The sequence below is a fragment of the Panthera onca genome, chromosome C2, assembly GCF_046562875.1.
Source record: "Panthera onca isolate mPanOnc1 chromosome C2, mPanOnc1 haplotype 2, whole genome shotgun sequence".
Taxonomy (NCBI): domain Eukaryota; kingdom Metazoa; phylum Chordata; class Mammalia; order Carnivora; family Felidae; genus Panthera; species Panthera onca.
This window is the reverse complement of record NC_138347.1, coordinates 107,502,531-107,516,544: the sequence shown is the minus strand read 5'-3', so window position 1 is coordinate 107,516,544 and position 14,014 is coordinate 107,502,531. Positions and strand designations below refer to the sequence as shown.

The window sequence follows — 14,014 nt, the reverse complement described above, 5'->3', positions numbered from 1 at the left end:
CTTCCAGTTCCATCCATGTAGTTGCAAATGGCAAGATTTCATTCTTTCTGATTGCCGAGTAATACTCCTTTGTGTGTGTGTGTGTGTGTGTGTGTGTGTGTGTGTGTATATATATATATATATATATACACACCACATCTTCTTTATCCATTCATCCATTGATGGACATTTGGGCTCTTTCCATACTTTGGCTATTGTTGATAGTGTTGCTATAAACATGGGGGTACATGTGTCCCTTTGAAGCAGCATACCTGTATCCCTTGGATAAATGCCTAGTAGTGCAATTGCTGGGCCATATGGTAGTTCTATTTTTAGTTTTTTGAGGAACCTCCATACTGTTTTCCAGAGTGGCTACACCAGCTTGATTCCCACCAACAATGCAAAAGAGATCCTTTTTCTCTGCATACTCGCCAACATCTGTTGTTGCCTGAGTTGTTAATGTTAGTTGTTCTGACAGGTGTAAGGTGGTATCTCATGGTGGTTTTGATTTGTATTTCCCTGATGATGAGTGATGTGGAGCATTTTTTCATGTGTCAGTTGGCCATCGGGATGTCTTCTTTGGAGAAGTGTCTATTCATGTATTTTGCTCATTTCTTCACTGGATTATTTGTTTCTTGGGTGTTGAGTTTGAGAAGTTCTTTATAGACTTTGGATACCAACCCTTTATCTGATATGTCATTTGCAAATATCTTCTCCCATTCTGTCAGTTGCCTTTTAGTTTTGCTGATTGTTTCCTTCGCTGTGCAGAAGATTTTATTTTGATGAGGTCCCAATAGTTCATTTTTGCTTTTGTTTCCCTTGCCTCCGGAGATATGTTGAGTAAGAAGTTGCTTTGGGCAAGATCAAAGAGGTTTTTGCCTGCTTTCTCCTCGAGGATTTTGATGGCTTCCTGTCTTACATTGAGGTCTTTCATCCATTTTGAGTTTATTTTTGTGTATGGTGTAAGAAAGTGGTCCAGGTTCATTCTTCTGCATGTTGCTGTCCAGTTTTTCCAGCACCACTTGCTGAAGAGACTGTCTTTATTCCACTGAATATTCTTTCCTGCTTTGTCAAAGATTAGTTGGCCATATGTTTGTGGGTCCATTTCTGGGTTCTCTATTCTGTTCCATTGATCTGAGTGTTCTTGTGTAGAAAAAAAAAGGAAATCATTTGAAAATTTAAAAAATGAATACACTGAAGTAGACTAAAATGAAATGATGGAAGTAAAATAGAATTTGAAAACATTTACACAAAAGTAAAAAAATATAGTAGAAAAAAATTAAAGAAAAATATTTTTAATAAAAATTGAAAATAAAAATGAACTTTTCCTCTTTCTTTATATAAGAAAAGAAAAGAAATGAAAAAGAGAGAAAAAGAAAGAAAGAAAGAAAATTGAATAGTTGGACTGGCTAACAGATTGAAATATGACTGGAATTACTTCCTTTTCCTCTAGGAGTCAGACTATGAAGTGCTTTATAGCTCATCAACTAATCAGGCAGTGAGACTTGTGTTCTTGAAGAGCCAGGTTGGCCCAGTTGGGTGGGGCTTAGTGAAACAGCTCTGTTCTCCACTAGATGGCGCTGGTAGCCTACTGGGGTGGATTGTTGTGGCGCTTGTAGGTGCGTATGCGCATACCTTGGAGTGGAGAAAATTGCCCCACCCAGCTACCAAGTCTCTAGTATCAGAACTCTGTTCTTCCCGATCAGCAATCATGCACTTGACTTAGGTCAGACCAGGAGTTTGCCAGAGATGTGGTAGTACCAAACTGTTGGGTGCTTTGGGGATGGATTCTTGAGAACTGCTTTGTCTCCTAAGGTCTCCACTGCAGACTTCTCATTGAAGAAAGACAAAAGGATCTGTGCATTTTTGCCAACGTGAGGACATATCTAATATAGTGATATTTCTTATTTGTGCATCTGCTTCAACTGAGCATCCCACACAGGTGGATTAAATCCTGGCATGATGGAAACCATCTGTGTCCTTTTCTTGACAGTGACAAGGAAGAGGCAACTCAGGGGCAACAATGCATCAGTTGCCCCAGAAGCAGGTTTCTCTGGCCTGTGTTTCTTCCATTTTATTCTCTGTTCAGTAGATGTGCTTTGTGCATAAGCACAAACCTGAAAATGGCTCAGGAGACACTGTATTGCCTCACATATTGACAAAAGCACTATCAAGCTATTAAACATGGTTTCATTTAAATTTGGGTGGAAAAAAAATTCCTGAGGTAACTTGGGAGATAGTGAGTATAAGGATCTATTGGGCTTTAGTTTTTGGTTTATATATACAACTTTCCTCTGTGAGGTGCAATGCAGATGAAAAAACCGTGACGTTGCTATCAAGCTGCTGAAAACAGTGTGCCCACCCAGATGGGCCCTGATTTGAAAGACAGGGCACATCCAGCTTGGATCCCCTGTAGCCAGGCCTGGCAGTTCTCACACGTGGCTTCATTCAAATACAGAAGGTGAGGCATAAGTTGATTAATAACTCATGTGACTAATTCCAGTCTAGCTCTATTCCAAGGTTATGCCTCACCTGATGATTGCATACCCTCAGGAGACTCCCCTTTTCTTCTTAAGGATCTAACAATGCAGTTTTCTGGAGGCCAGGTAACAAGGCAGGGATGAAACAGTAGGCTCCAGTCAGTCACAGATTGTGCATTCCAAAAGTTGGAGCAAGATTCTCAAAGTTGGATTGGCTCTTCTGCATTTCCAAAATCTTTTAAATCCTATCAGTGTAATCACCTGATGCTGAAACCCCTGAATACATCCAGAAATTCTACTTTTGTGCAAAGAGAAAAATTTTTAAATGGAGTCAATTTTTAGACAAAACCAGGACAGGATGAGAGAGAGGATCCTAGGGCCTGAGGTCAATAGGGTACTGTGACTGTCTTATCATTAACACCCTAAACATTTCTATATCTTATATATTCTCATGCATCTTTATCTAACCAGAGACCAAGTTCCCCACACAGAAAATGATGGGGTTTTTTTCCAGGGCAAAGTTCCTGCTACTTCCTCTTTATTGCACTTCCCTCCTCCATAGGTGTCCAGGACCCTAACTTCTGCCCTCAGGCCCACCTGGCAATATCCTTCAGTAACTTCATGTTTCTTTTTAGAAGGAGGCTGGACAGAAATACATATATATCTTCCCTGCTGGTTTTGGTATTTGGGAATATGGCTCTATGAGAATTTTAGAAAGTTGAACAGACTCACTCAAATTAATCAGTTAATAGCTGCTTAGACTACTACACTTATTCTTGGGACATCTGAGCTTTAGTATTCTTTAAAACTAAAAGAAAGACTTTCTAATGGTGATATTTTCAGTGTTAGAAACAAATAAGAAGGGTATTATTTCTCAGTAAAGGAGCCTGACTGACATTTATATAGGTAATTTGGTCAGGCTGATCTTAAAGGAAATGGAATAATGAAATCAAGAATATCAGAGCAGAAAGGAGGTATACCTGTGCAAGGATGTTATTTTTGAGGAGAGAAAACAGACCCAGAGAAACAAAATGACTTGACAAAGTGCACCAGAGACATTCTGTGACATCCATCATTATTTCTGCCCTTGATTCTCTCTTGATATGTAACTACTTGAATCCAGACTACATGTTCTAGCCTCCCTTGCAGCTAGGTATGGTCATATGTAGTTTTGTTCTATGGTAGCAATGGGAAATGAATAGGAGGTTGTGTTTGACTATCTGGAAGAGTCCTTCTTTTTTTTCACCTTCCTGCTGACTGAAATACTGACTTGATGGGTGGAGACGAGTAGCCACCTTGGACCATGACATGGAAGTCATGTGTTTTCTATTGTGTTCAAGGAAGGCAATGCAATAAAGTAGAAGGAACCTGGGTCTCTGAAACATGTATTTCTAGGCTGACTGCTTTCTAGACTTCTTTATGTATAAGAGAAATAGACAACTGTATTTATTTAAGTCACTATTATTTTGAACTTTGGTGTTACTCTCAACCATACCTAATCTAAACTGTATCAGTATCAGCTGTATCAGTAGTCTGGAAAAGTCTTAATTGATTCACATGGCTTGATGGAGGAAGGTATAAAGAGTGATGGACAAGACCTGATTTTAAGTCTAAGATAGAATATGCTTTAAATACTTGACATCATGAAATCTCAAATACTGATCCACTAACAGCTGCATAAGAATTACCTGTCAGAGGATCCCACAAATCCAGATTCCTAGGTTGCTTTCCTAGAGATTCTGATTTAGTAGATTTTCTATGAGGCCCAAGAACTTATATTATTAAAAAAACTCCCCATGTAATCCTGATATCCAGGTACATTTGGAAAGTATTTGATCTAGAATTTTATTTGTTGAGAAGGTGAGTCAGAACCACGAGAAAAAAGTTTTCTCCCCCAAACATAGATGTCTTCATGGACATATGAGAATGAGAGATGGGGGAGGGGCAAATATTTTGATGCTCTGAATTGTGAAATAAGTGAGTCCACTGGCCGTTTGGATCCCATCTTCTCACTGCACCCACCTAGGGTCATGCAAAAGTCACACTAACAGGCTACTCTCTGTCAGGTTAGCCTTAGTTCAGGTAAACCTACAGTGACATAATTGTATGTGGTTTGTGTTTTTTGTTATTGTTTTAACAGGTAACATTTTCTGTGGGAAGTTTAATCACTTCTAATGTGCATTACTACATATTAATGAATCATAAATGTATTTGTGATGAAAATAACTACCATTAAGGTGCAGGAAGACTTAACTTTTTTAAGATTCCAGGGTCTCACACATCACAGGTTGAAGTTTTTGGTGCATATAAAAATCTGCAAGGTCAGCAGATTCCATCAAACAGCTGTCAGCTGAAGTTGTCCTAAAAGCACTTGGGCACTCTAGTGGGTTTTCCTGGCAGCCAAGGTGACAGGCACGGGAAAGTGTTACCAGAAGGCAGATGGTGGCAGGCGTGAGACATTCCCAGCAGCAGTGGATAGAGAGGGATTATACTAAGCAGCATGTCCACACCAAAGTAATCCTTTTACAAGATCCCCCCATCATGTTGACGGTTACAGGCTGCTTGGCAGCACAGCTCTCCCACCTTCGCCTGGGAAGCTAGAGGACAAAGGCCCTCCACCAGAAGGAAGCCTCTCCTTCACTAGGCCCTCTGCAAATCTCAGCAGATATAAAATAAAACAGAACCACAGATCCATTCTAAGACAAACTTTGAAAAGAGTGCCAAGGATAGCAAAGATCTAATTCCAGCGGGGTCACCAACTAACCCAGTCTCGGTCTGGGTAAGTCATTCAACTTTTCTTGCCTTTAATTTTCTCTTGTGTAGAATCAAGAGGTTGAACTTGATGGACTATGGATTCCCTTTTAAGAGTTGTACGATTTTTATAACTGTATTATATGTAAGTGGGTGAAAATAAAAGCTTCCCTCTATCAATTATATATTTACTTTTATTTTAAAAAGATAATAGTCCTAAAGCCCAATATAAAATCATCAGACAGACATGCATGCGTGCACACCCTTCAGAATCTGAATTTCTGGAAATCGTTTCTCGGTCACCTAATCCCCACAAACTGATGGCATCCTGTTGTTCCTGCCAAAAGATTCTATTATGCAAATATTTAGGCTAGGCCTTTTAAACAACCATGAACATTTATTTCACTCTTCCAAGTAACATCATCCGGAGGGCTCAAAATACACCAACGAATGCAGGCGCTTATTGACAGTATAGCAATGGGATCTTTTAATCAGTAGTGTTTGAGGCCTAACCCTATGCTTACTGATGGTTTCCTCAGTTAAGCAGAACTACAACCAGAAATGAGTTGAAATTCTTTTACTGGTTATTGTTATTACAAAGTGGTCTTAATCTGTCTTGGTGCTTCCTCCATTTTAATCCTTTCCCTTCCGCAGGTGACACTCCAGCAATGAGATCCTTACTTCCTGAACCTTCCACCTAGCTCTGCTATAATGTGTCCTTGATCCAAAGGCCACTGTCCATGCAAAAGTTTTGAAAGAAAAATGGGAGCTCTCAGAAGTTCCAGGACCCATTTGCAGCTCACAGAGCCCCCAGTGGATTAAGTGCCAATGGAATTTAGAGAGAAAAAAAAGTCAAACTTACTTCATCCACATGCCCCACAGCTCCATAGATTCTCGCCATTTGTCCGATGAGGTAGGGGAATCTCTCACCAATCTCTTTCAGCATTGGAAGAAAACTGTTCAAAGCCACAGGTTCATAGCCTGCTATCTCTATGAGGATGTTTAGGATGACATCATTATGGGTTGAGTCTTTCAAATGCCTGATTAGGAAAGGAATACACTTCTGAACCACCTATGAAAAGAAAAGAGAGAGGAAGATAAGAGAAACAAAGAGGAAAATTAATTAAATCAGGACTAATTTAATATTTTTTGATTTTATGAAATCTGAAGTCAACACATTCTGGGATTATTGCCCTCATTGGAACTCAAGCAAATACAAGTCTGAAATTTAGAATTTACGATAAAATTTCAGAGGCTTCAGTTTGTTTCCCTTTTTCATTTCATCTGTGAAATGAAAAGTAACATTTCATTTCATTTCATCTGTGAAATTGAAGAGTAACAACATTACATTATAAAATGTTTAGATGCTGCTATTCATAAGTCAAGTTTTGATATGTTATATCCTCACCAGAATATTAAATTTCCTCCAATCCACCATAAAAGTACAACTTAAAGGGCAATATAAATATGCAAAAGATACTTGATGACTTCAGTGAAAGCCTTCAAATTAGAGAAGTATGGTTTGGTTTGGAAATATTTAATAATAAAAATAAGAAAGCAGGAAACAGCCTTTAAATTTTCTTCAATATTCCATTTTGATCACAAAAAAGTACTAAGATAAAAAACATTACTAAAGTAAAATAATTTCTACCATATTCCTGACACCCTAATATGGCGTTCTTGATTTTGAATGCTTGTATTAATATAAAGATGCAATAATTCATATTGAAGAAAATGTGACTTTTTGTGGAATAAAGTCACTATGTTAATACACAGACACATTGCACACTGACAACTTAATGAATTGTTTTGTCTGCTAAAATAAAACAATTAGAAAGGACAACCCGTGGAAACTGAACAGTAAAAATAAAAACAATTTGCCCATCTATACTTCTATGCTGGTTTGTTTAGTTTGTTGTTGGTTTGCTTTTTTGGTTGGTTACTTTTTTGGTAAGGTGGACTTGAAATGTAGCTTCGAGTATTAAAACAGAATCTGATACTCAGCTCAACCTGCTAAATTTAATAATCCACCCTTTGCCAAAACCCTGCTTCTCTCACTTCCCGCTCTAGCTTCAAGTGTCTCTTTTCCCCATGAATGGCACCATTATCTACCTGGCTACTCAAGTCAGAAGTCTGGGAATCATTCTTGACTGTTCTTTTTCCCTTATCATTAGCCTCCTCCAAACAACCACCAAGTCCTACTGATTCCACCTCCCAAGTATGCCACAGATCTGTCTACTTCCATTAATTTCCATTCATTTCTCCATTCACTTATTTACAAATATTTATTGAGTCCTTCCTATTTGCAAGGTAGTATTCTAGGTGCTAAAGCTGCTAATAAGTCTAGCAGATTCCTGCCATAGTGGAACAATTCACTGCCTAGTAAATGAGACATTTCATGAAACGAGTAATTTTAATAGAAATGCATAATTATAAATTTTAATAAATGCCATATAGCAAAATACAAGGTGCTGTGACAGACTATCCTGGAGCCCTAGGTTAATCTGGCATCAGGGAAGTACTCTCCCAGCAGGCACATCTAAGCTGAGACCACTGATCCAATTATCCTGAACTTGGGTTATTCCAACAGCTTTCTAACTCTTCTCTCTGCCATCAGTCTTGTCCATCCAATTCCTTCTCTACCTTGTGGCCTCAATAGCAACCCTTCCCCTGCTTAAAATAGTTCACTGATTTGCCATCAATCTCAAGATAGAGGCTTAACATACCTTTTCCAAACTGATACCTATCCATTTTTCTAGATGTATCCCCCCATCCAGATCCCATCAGATATCATACTTCAACCATGTGGATTTTTCCAAAATGTTTTCTTGACCTGCTAAGATTTCTCTTGCATCTAGGGTTGTACTCACGTGATTCACTCTGCCTGTAATTCTTATTGCCCCTTTTTTTCTGGATACTCCTTCTCATTCGTGAGGCTTTGGATTAGCTGCTGTTGCCTTTAAAAGCCTTCCTCCACTCCCTTCTCTTTCCTCCTCAATCCAGTGCCCTGGCTGAAGCCCCTATCACACCCTACATGGCTCCCAGCAAACCCTTCTCATGCCTTCTTCATATTGCTAGTCTAGATGCTTGTTTTGCAGGCTGGATTAAAAACTCTATAAGAGTTTGTACCCCATTGTATAGCCAAAGCCTAGCACAGAGCCTGGCCAGAAACTGAGTCAATAAATATTTGAGGAACAAACCGAACGAAGAAAAATCTAAATGGTTTTACAGGCTAGCATTTGAATAACCTCCACACCCCACCCCATAGTGTTGAATAGTTGTACATAATGTTTTAATGGATATATTGTCACATGTCATATACAACATAACAGGGACATGAAAGCAGACATTTTGAGAGGACTAAAATTATCCTACATATAAATTTAAACTGGATATTCATATCCAGTACTTATGGAGGAAGGGCCAGGGCTAGTTTCTGGTATACAGCATACATGATTGAACAGGTCTACAAATGTTGCCTATGCATTTGGGAATGGTTGTATGTCCTTCCGGAGAAACAAAGAGACATCCCTGGCACATAAGGTAGAAGTGTCAGCCAGCTGCTCTAGGTCAGGGCAGCATATTTAACCTGAGTCTTTTAGTAATGGAAAATGCTTACACATTTCCTGCCCCATTCTATAAAATTCTATTTCCTAGTCCTTACCCTTCATGTCCTATTTCTGGAACACGAAGGTCTCTGTGACATGTGCTTCCAGTCATGCCAATTTTATTTAAACTCCAGCCATACATCCCAAGCCATACAAGAATATACTATATATACTGTACCATAAAGAAAAAGAAAAAGAAAAAGAAAAAGAAAAAGAAAAAGGAAAAGAAAAAGAAAGAAAGGAAGAAAGAAAGAAGAAAAGGAAAAGAAAAGGAAAAGAAAGGAAAAGAAAAGAAAAGAAAAAGAAAAAAAATAAAGCTGGTTCGAGACAAATATATATGCTTAGGCACAGTTGAATCCATAGAAGCAAAGAGTAGAGAAGACTTGAATAGTGTAAACAAAGTAATTTTACTGATTAAACAAAAATTTATTATTTTGTGGTTTCCTGATAACCCAAAAGCTTGTTATGATGGTGACAGAAAAGACAGATATTTCTTGAAGTTTATCACACACATGAAAGGAAAGCGGTGCTTTGGGCTTTAGACAGATTATTCTTAGATAAGAAGGAATTTTATTTTCTAAATACAGGCATTTCCTCAGGCTGGTCTCTTTCGTGCTGCCTCACTGGGGAGCTGCTTCATATCTCAGAGAAGGCCTTATCATCACTGAGAGCAGAGCAGCCACTAAGACAGCGTAGATGTCTAGCAGAGGGCAAGCTGACACGGCCTTTGTTGAGACCATAGCCTCATGGCATGGACCGCCGAAAGAGCTTCCAAGCTGTCCTATCTAATCATGTCAAGACTTCAAAGGTTTGTCATGGCCTACGGCTGGGATCCCAATGCCATGGCATTCCAGGGTCTTCACTGACTGGCATATCTACTGCCTCTTCCACCATGAACTCTGACCCAGCGACATGCCACAATCACCCACAGTGGCTTAAACATGGAGAGGATGCTCATGCTTTCAAAGCCCATCTCAAAGAGCTCTACTTCTGGGAAGCCTTCCCCATAGCCCACCCTAACACATGCAGGACCTAGGGCTAGAGTGCAAATAAAGGGCCCTACACCACACACTCAAATACTCAGGTGCTACCCTCTACCTGACACATGTACCTTTATAACAATCTTGGAGGCCTGATTTGAATTTGGAATTTTTGGCCTGTATAGAGGGAACAGAAAGAAATGACCTCTAGGCCCCATTCCTTGCCCCTCTCTTCTCTTTCTATTCCTGGCTTTGTCCTGCAAGGAGTCTTGTATGCATGTATATGAATACCCCAGCCCACAAATGCAAGTTCATCTAAAACACCCCTCAGGCCTGTGGGGTCATGCTGTTGGCACGGCCTGTCCTTGGGAGAACAGATCCAGGGGCCAGGCCTGTTGAAGCCTTAGGAGGACAGAGATGTACAGGAAAAGAATTCCAAGGTCCCAGTGACCTGGACTACGTTTATTAGGTGACAGAATGTGTGGAAACTGGGGGAACATGTAGATGAGGGCCAGACCAGGATCCTCTAAAGTAAATAGCCCAGGCAAGGCACCTTCCCTGGCTCTCCATTCCTTCCTGAGTGGAACTAACCGCTGGCTTTTTTGTGCTCTCAGAGCAGTCTGCTGACAGTTTTAGCGTCTTGCCACTGAACTGAAGTTTTGTGGACATATCTCATCAGCCCAGGCCATGGGGCCATGAGGGTAGGGCCATCTGAAAACATAGCACCATAATACATAGCAACTTAATTAGCAGCAAATGACATTTAAATTTTTATGTATATAATAAAAGGTAGAGCTACTGTGTGTGTGCACATATGTGTACATGTGTGTGCATGTACTCCCTCTTAAATTTTCCTTGGGCTCAATTTTCTCTTCTAATTGATTTGGCCAGCATTAACAATTTCTATTACTCTTCGAAACCCTATAAAATAACTGCCACTCTTTTCATTTACTAATTACTCCCACCATAGTGACAAAATATATATACTGAAAATTATGGTTCTGCTCCAAAGACTGTTGTAGAACAGTCTATATATTCCATCACTCCATCTTCTTAATGTTCTGCAAATGGCTTATTTTAAATAAATACCAAAAGTGACCTCTGAGTATTGTCAGCATGATGATGCTGTGTTAGGTGCCTCAGGATTAGGTATGTGAAGAGGAATGCCGTAAGCTTGAAAATCCAAGAAAATGACTCTCTGCTCTAGGGACCGGACCACAAAAGCAGTTCCTCTGGGTTTGTACATTAATCAACGGAGGGCTGAAGTTGCTATTTTCTGCCACTCATCTCTGTACGGTTGGGGCTAGAAGCCCAAGTCCTGGGGATAATAACAGATGGGCTCTTATGTGTTACTAAATGCTGTTCCTTTTGTTGGCTAGGTTACAGCATGGTTTATAGCAGCCAAGAATACAGACTTAGCCCCAAAAGGCCACTTGGAAAATTGACCACCCAGCCTTTTCCTATAAATGAACCCTGAGGATTCTCTGGAGGTTCCAGCCATGAATCACTAGCCAGGAACTGCCTCCCTTTAACTGGGAAGGATGGTTTTCTGAAAGAGGGATACCCAGAGGGCAGTGATGGAGGAAGGGGACCAACCTTCCTGGCCAGCCACACGTGAAGCTCACAGATATATGGATGTTGAAGCTCTGCCACCTTTGCGATCTCAACCTTGTCTTCACTGGAGAACCTGCTCAGTTTACCTCCTATTTACAGAGCATTGGCATAGCTTTTATGCAGAAAGGAAAACTTCACTTTAATCCCAGTTCCACAGGATCAAACCCTTCTTATTTAGCTTCTTGCTTCATCTGCAATGAAGTTATAATAACTAGACTTAAATTGGAAGTCTCAGTCTGCATTTCTGATTGTTGCCATTGTTTTCAATTTCCTCTCTCCCTTTCTCCATATATGTCTCCCTTCCTTTTTGCGCACTGTCTAATTAAGGAACATGAGAGAGAGGAGGTGAATCCAGCATGTCTCTGGCTCACTGTCTGCACACCTCAGTAACCAAGTGTTAGCCATGAAGAGCCCCACGACGAGCCGCGGGAGGCAGGTGGAGGCCCACTTTAACATGAAGGGCAGTGCTGGTGAGAAACAGAGGTTGGGTCCTTCCCCTGCTACAACTTCTCACCCATTAGGGCCCTGGCACAGGTGAGGTCCCTTAACATCACTGTGCCTGTTTCCTAAACCCTTGTTGCTTCATCCTGGGATCCACACTTAGCATGCACAACACCTACAGGACTCTGCTTTCACTCTCTCCTCATTCAGTTCAGGTCTCCTACTTCTGCCATAGAGCTCACCTTTCCGACCGCCTTTGTCTACTGAGCCCTCTCAACCCCCCATCTGCTTCACAAGCCATGCCTTATAGCCTCAAGTTTTCAGCGTGTTGAGGTCAAAAGATCTCAATGGCTGGAATTAGATTGGGTTTATGATGTACCTCAGGCTTATCTCTATGGCTTTAGAAAAGTTACCTAACCAGTGACAGCCCCAGATTTTCTGTAAATGGCCATCATATGGGAGGCATCGTGACTGTAATGGCCAGTGGAAGACATGGACATTGCCTATTTGAAAATTGGAGGGGCTGCTACAGATGAGCAGGGTGTGAAAAGCCACCTCACTATCACTCCTTTTGTACCACCACAGTTCTTAACCCTTCCAGACTTTGACTTTTCTGTTTACCAAAGGAAAGGTTGTTATGGGGAATAAGTGAGATAATGTTGTAAAACACCTACACAGTGTCTGGTACTTGGCATTAGTTCAACCACTATTAGTGTCCTTGTTTACTCTCCTCTGCCTCCTGTAACCAGCTGAGAACACTACAGTAATACTTTGGAGATATTCCAGACCACCACAATAAAGCGAATATCACAATAAAGAGACTCAAATGATTTTTTTAGTTCCCCAATGCATATAAAAGTTATGTTTATGCTCTAGTCTATTAAGTGGGCAATAGTATTATGTCTAAAAATATATACGCTTTAATTAAAAATACATTATTGTTAAAGTCATCTGAGCTTTTAATGAGTTGCAAGCTTTTTGCTGGTAGCGGGTCTTGTCTTTATATTGATGGCTACTGACTGATCAGGGTGGTGGTTGCTGAAGGTTGGGGTGTCTGTTGCAATTTCTTGAAATAAGACAGCAGTGAAGTTTGCCACATCAGTTGACTCTTCCTTTCACAAATGATTTCCCTGTACCATGCGATACTGTTTGGTAGCATTTTACCCACGGTGGAACTGTTTTCAAAATTGGAATAAGTCCTCTCAAACCCTGATGCTGCTTTATCAGCTAAGTTTATGTAACATTCTAAATCTTTTGTTGTCGTTTCCACAATCTTCACAGCATCTTCACCAGGAGTAGATTCCAGCTCAAAAAAACCACTTTCTTTGCTCATCCAAAAGAAGCAAAACTTCATCTCTTAAAGTTTTATCATGAAATTGTAGCGATTCAGTCCCATCTTCAGGCTCCACTTTTAATTCTAGTTCTTATGCTATTTCTACCATATCTGCAATTACTTCCTCCACTGAAGTCTTGAACCCCTCAAAGTCATCTATGAAGGTTGAAATCACCTTCTTCCAAACTACTGTTCATGTTGATATTTTTACCTCTTCCCATGAACCATGCATATTCTTACTAACATCTAGAATGGTAACTTCTTTCCAGGGGGGTTTCAGTTTACTTTGCCTAGATACATCAGAGGAATCACTATCTATGTGAGCTAGAGCCTTATGGAATATATTTCTTAAATAATACTTGAGAGTTCAAATCACTCCATAGGCTGATCCATAGGCTGCAGAATGGTTGTTGTGTTAGTTAGCAGGCATGAAAACTTTAATTTCATTGTATATCTCCATCAGAGCTCTTGGGTGATAGAGTGCATTGTCAATGAGCAGTCATTTTGAAGAGAATCTCTCTCTCTCTCTCTGTCTCTCTCTCTCTGAGCTCTAAGTCTCAACAGTGGGCTTTAAATATTTAGTTAACTATGTTGTAAACAGATGTGCTGTCAACCAGGACTTGTTGTTCCAAATCTGGGAGTAGATTTAGCATAATTCTTAAGAGCCTAGGATTTTCAAAATGGTCAGTAAGCACTGGTTTCAACTTAAAGTCATCAGCTGCATTAGCCTCTAACAAAAGAGAAGTCTGGGGGCACCTGAGTGGCTCAGTCGGTTGAGTGACCGACTTCGGCTCAACTCATGATCTCGTGGTTTGTGAGTTCGAGCCT

At 40.2% G+C, this 14,014-nt stretch overlaps 1 protein-coding gene across 8 annotated transcripts in view; it reads right to left on the bottom strand.

The window, feature by feature from the left end:
• Window positions 1–14,014, bottom strand: part of VEPH1 (ventricular zone expressed PH domain containing 1) — a 245,072-nt gene that overhangs the window by 170,912 nt on the left and 60,146 nt on the right. For all 8 annotated transcript variants that reach the window (XR_009612155.3, XM_060639068.3, XM_060639066.3 and 5 more), the window contains one exon: window positions 6,073–6,282. Coding sequence is in view for 7 of the 8 variants with exons in the window: in XM_060639068.3 (XP_060495051.2) it covers window positions 6,073–6,282 (210 nt within the window). In the remaining variant the exon portion in view is untranslated. The remainder of the gene's footprint in view (window positions 1–6,072; window positions 6,283–14,014) is intronic.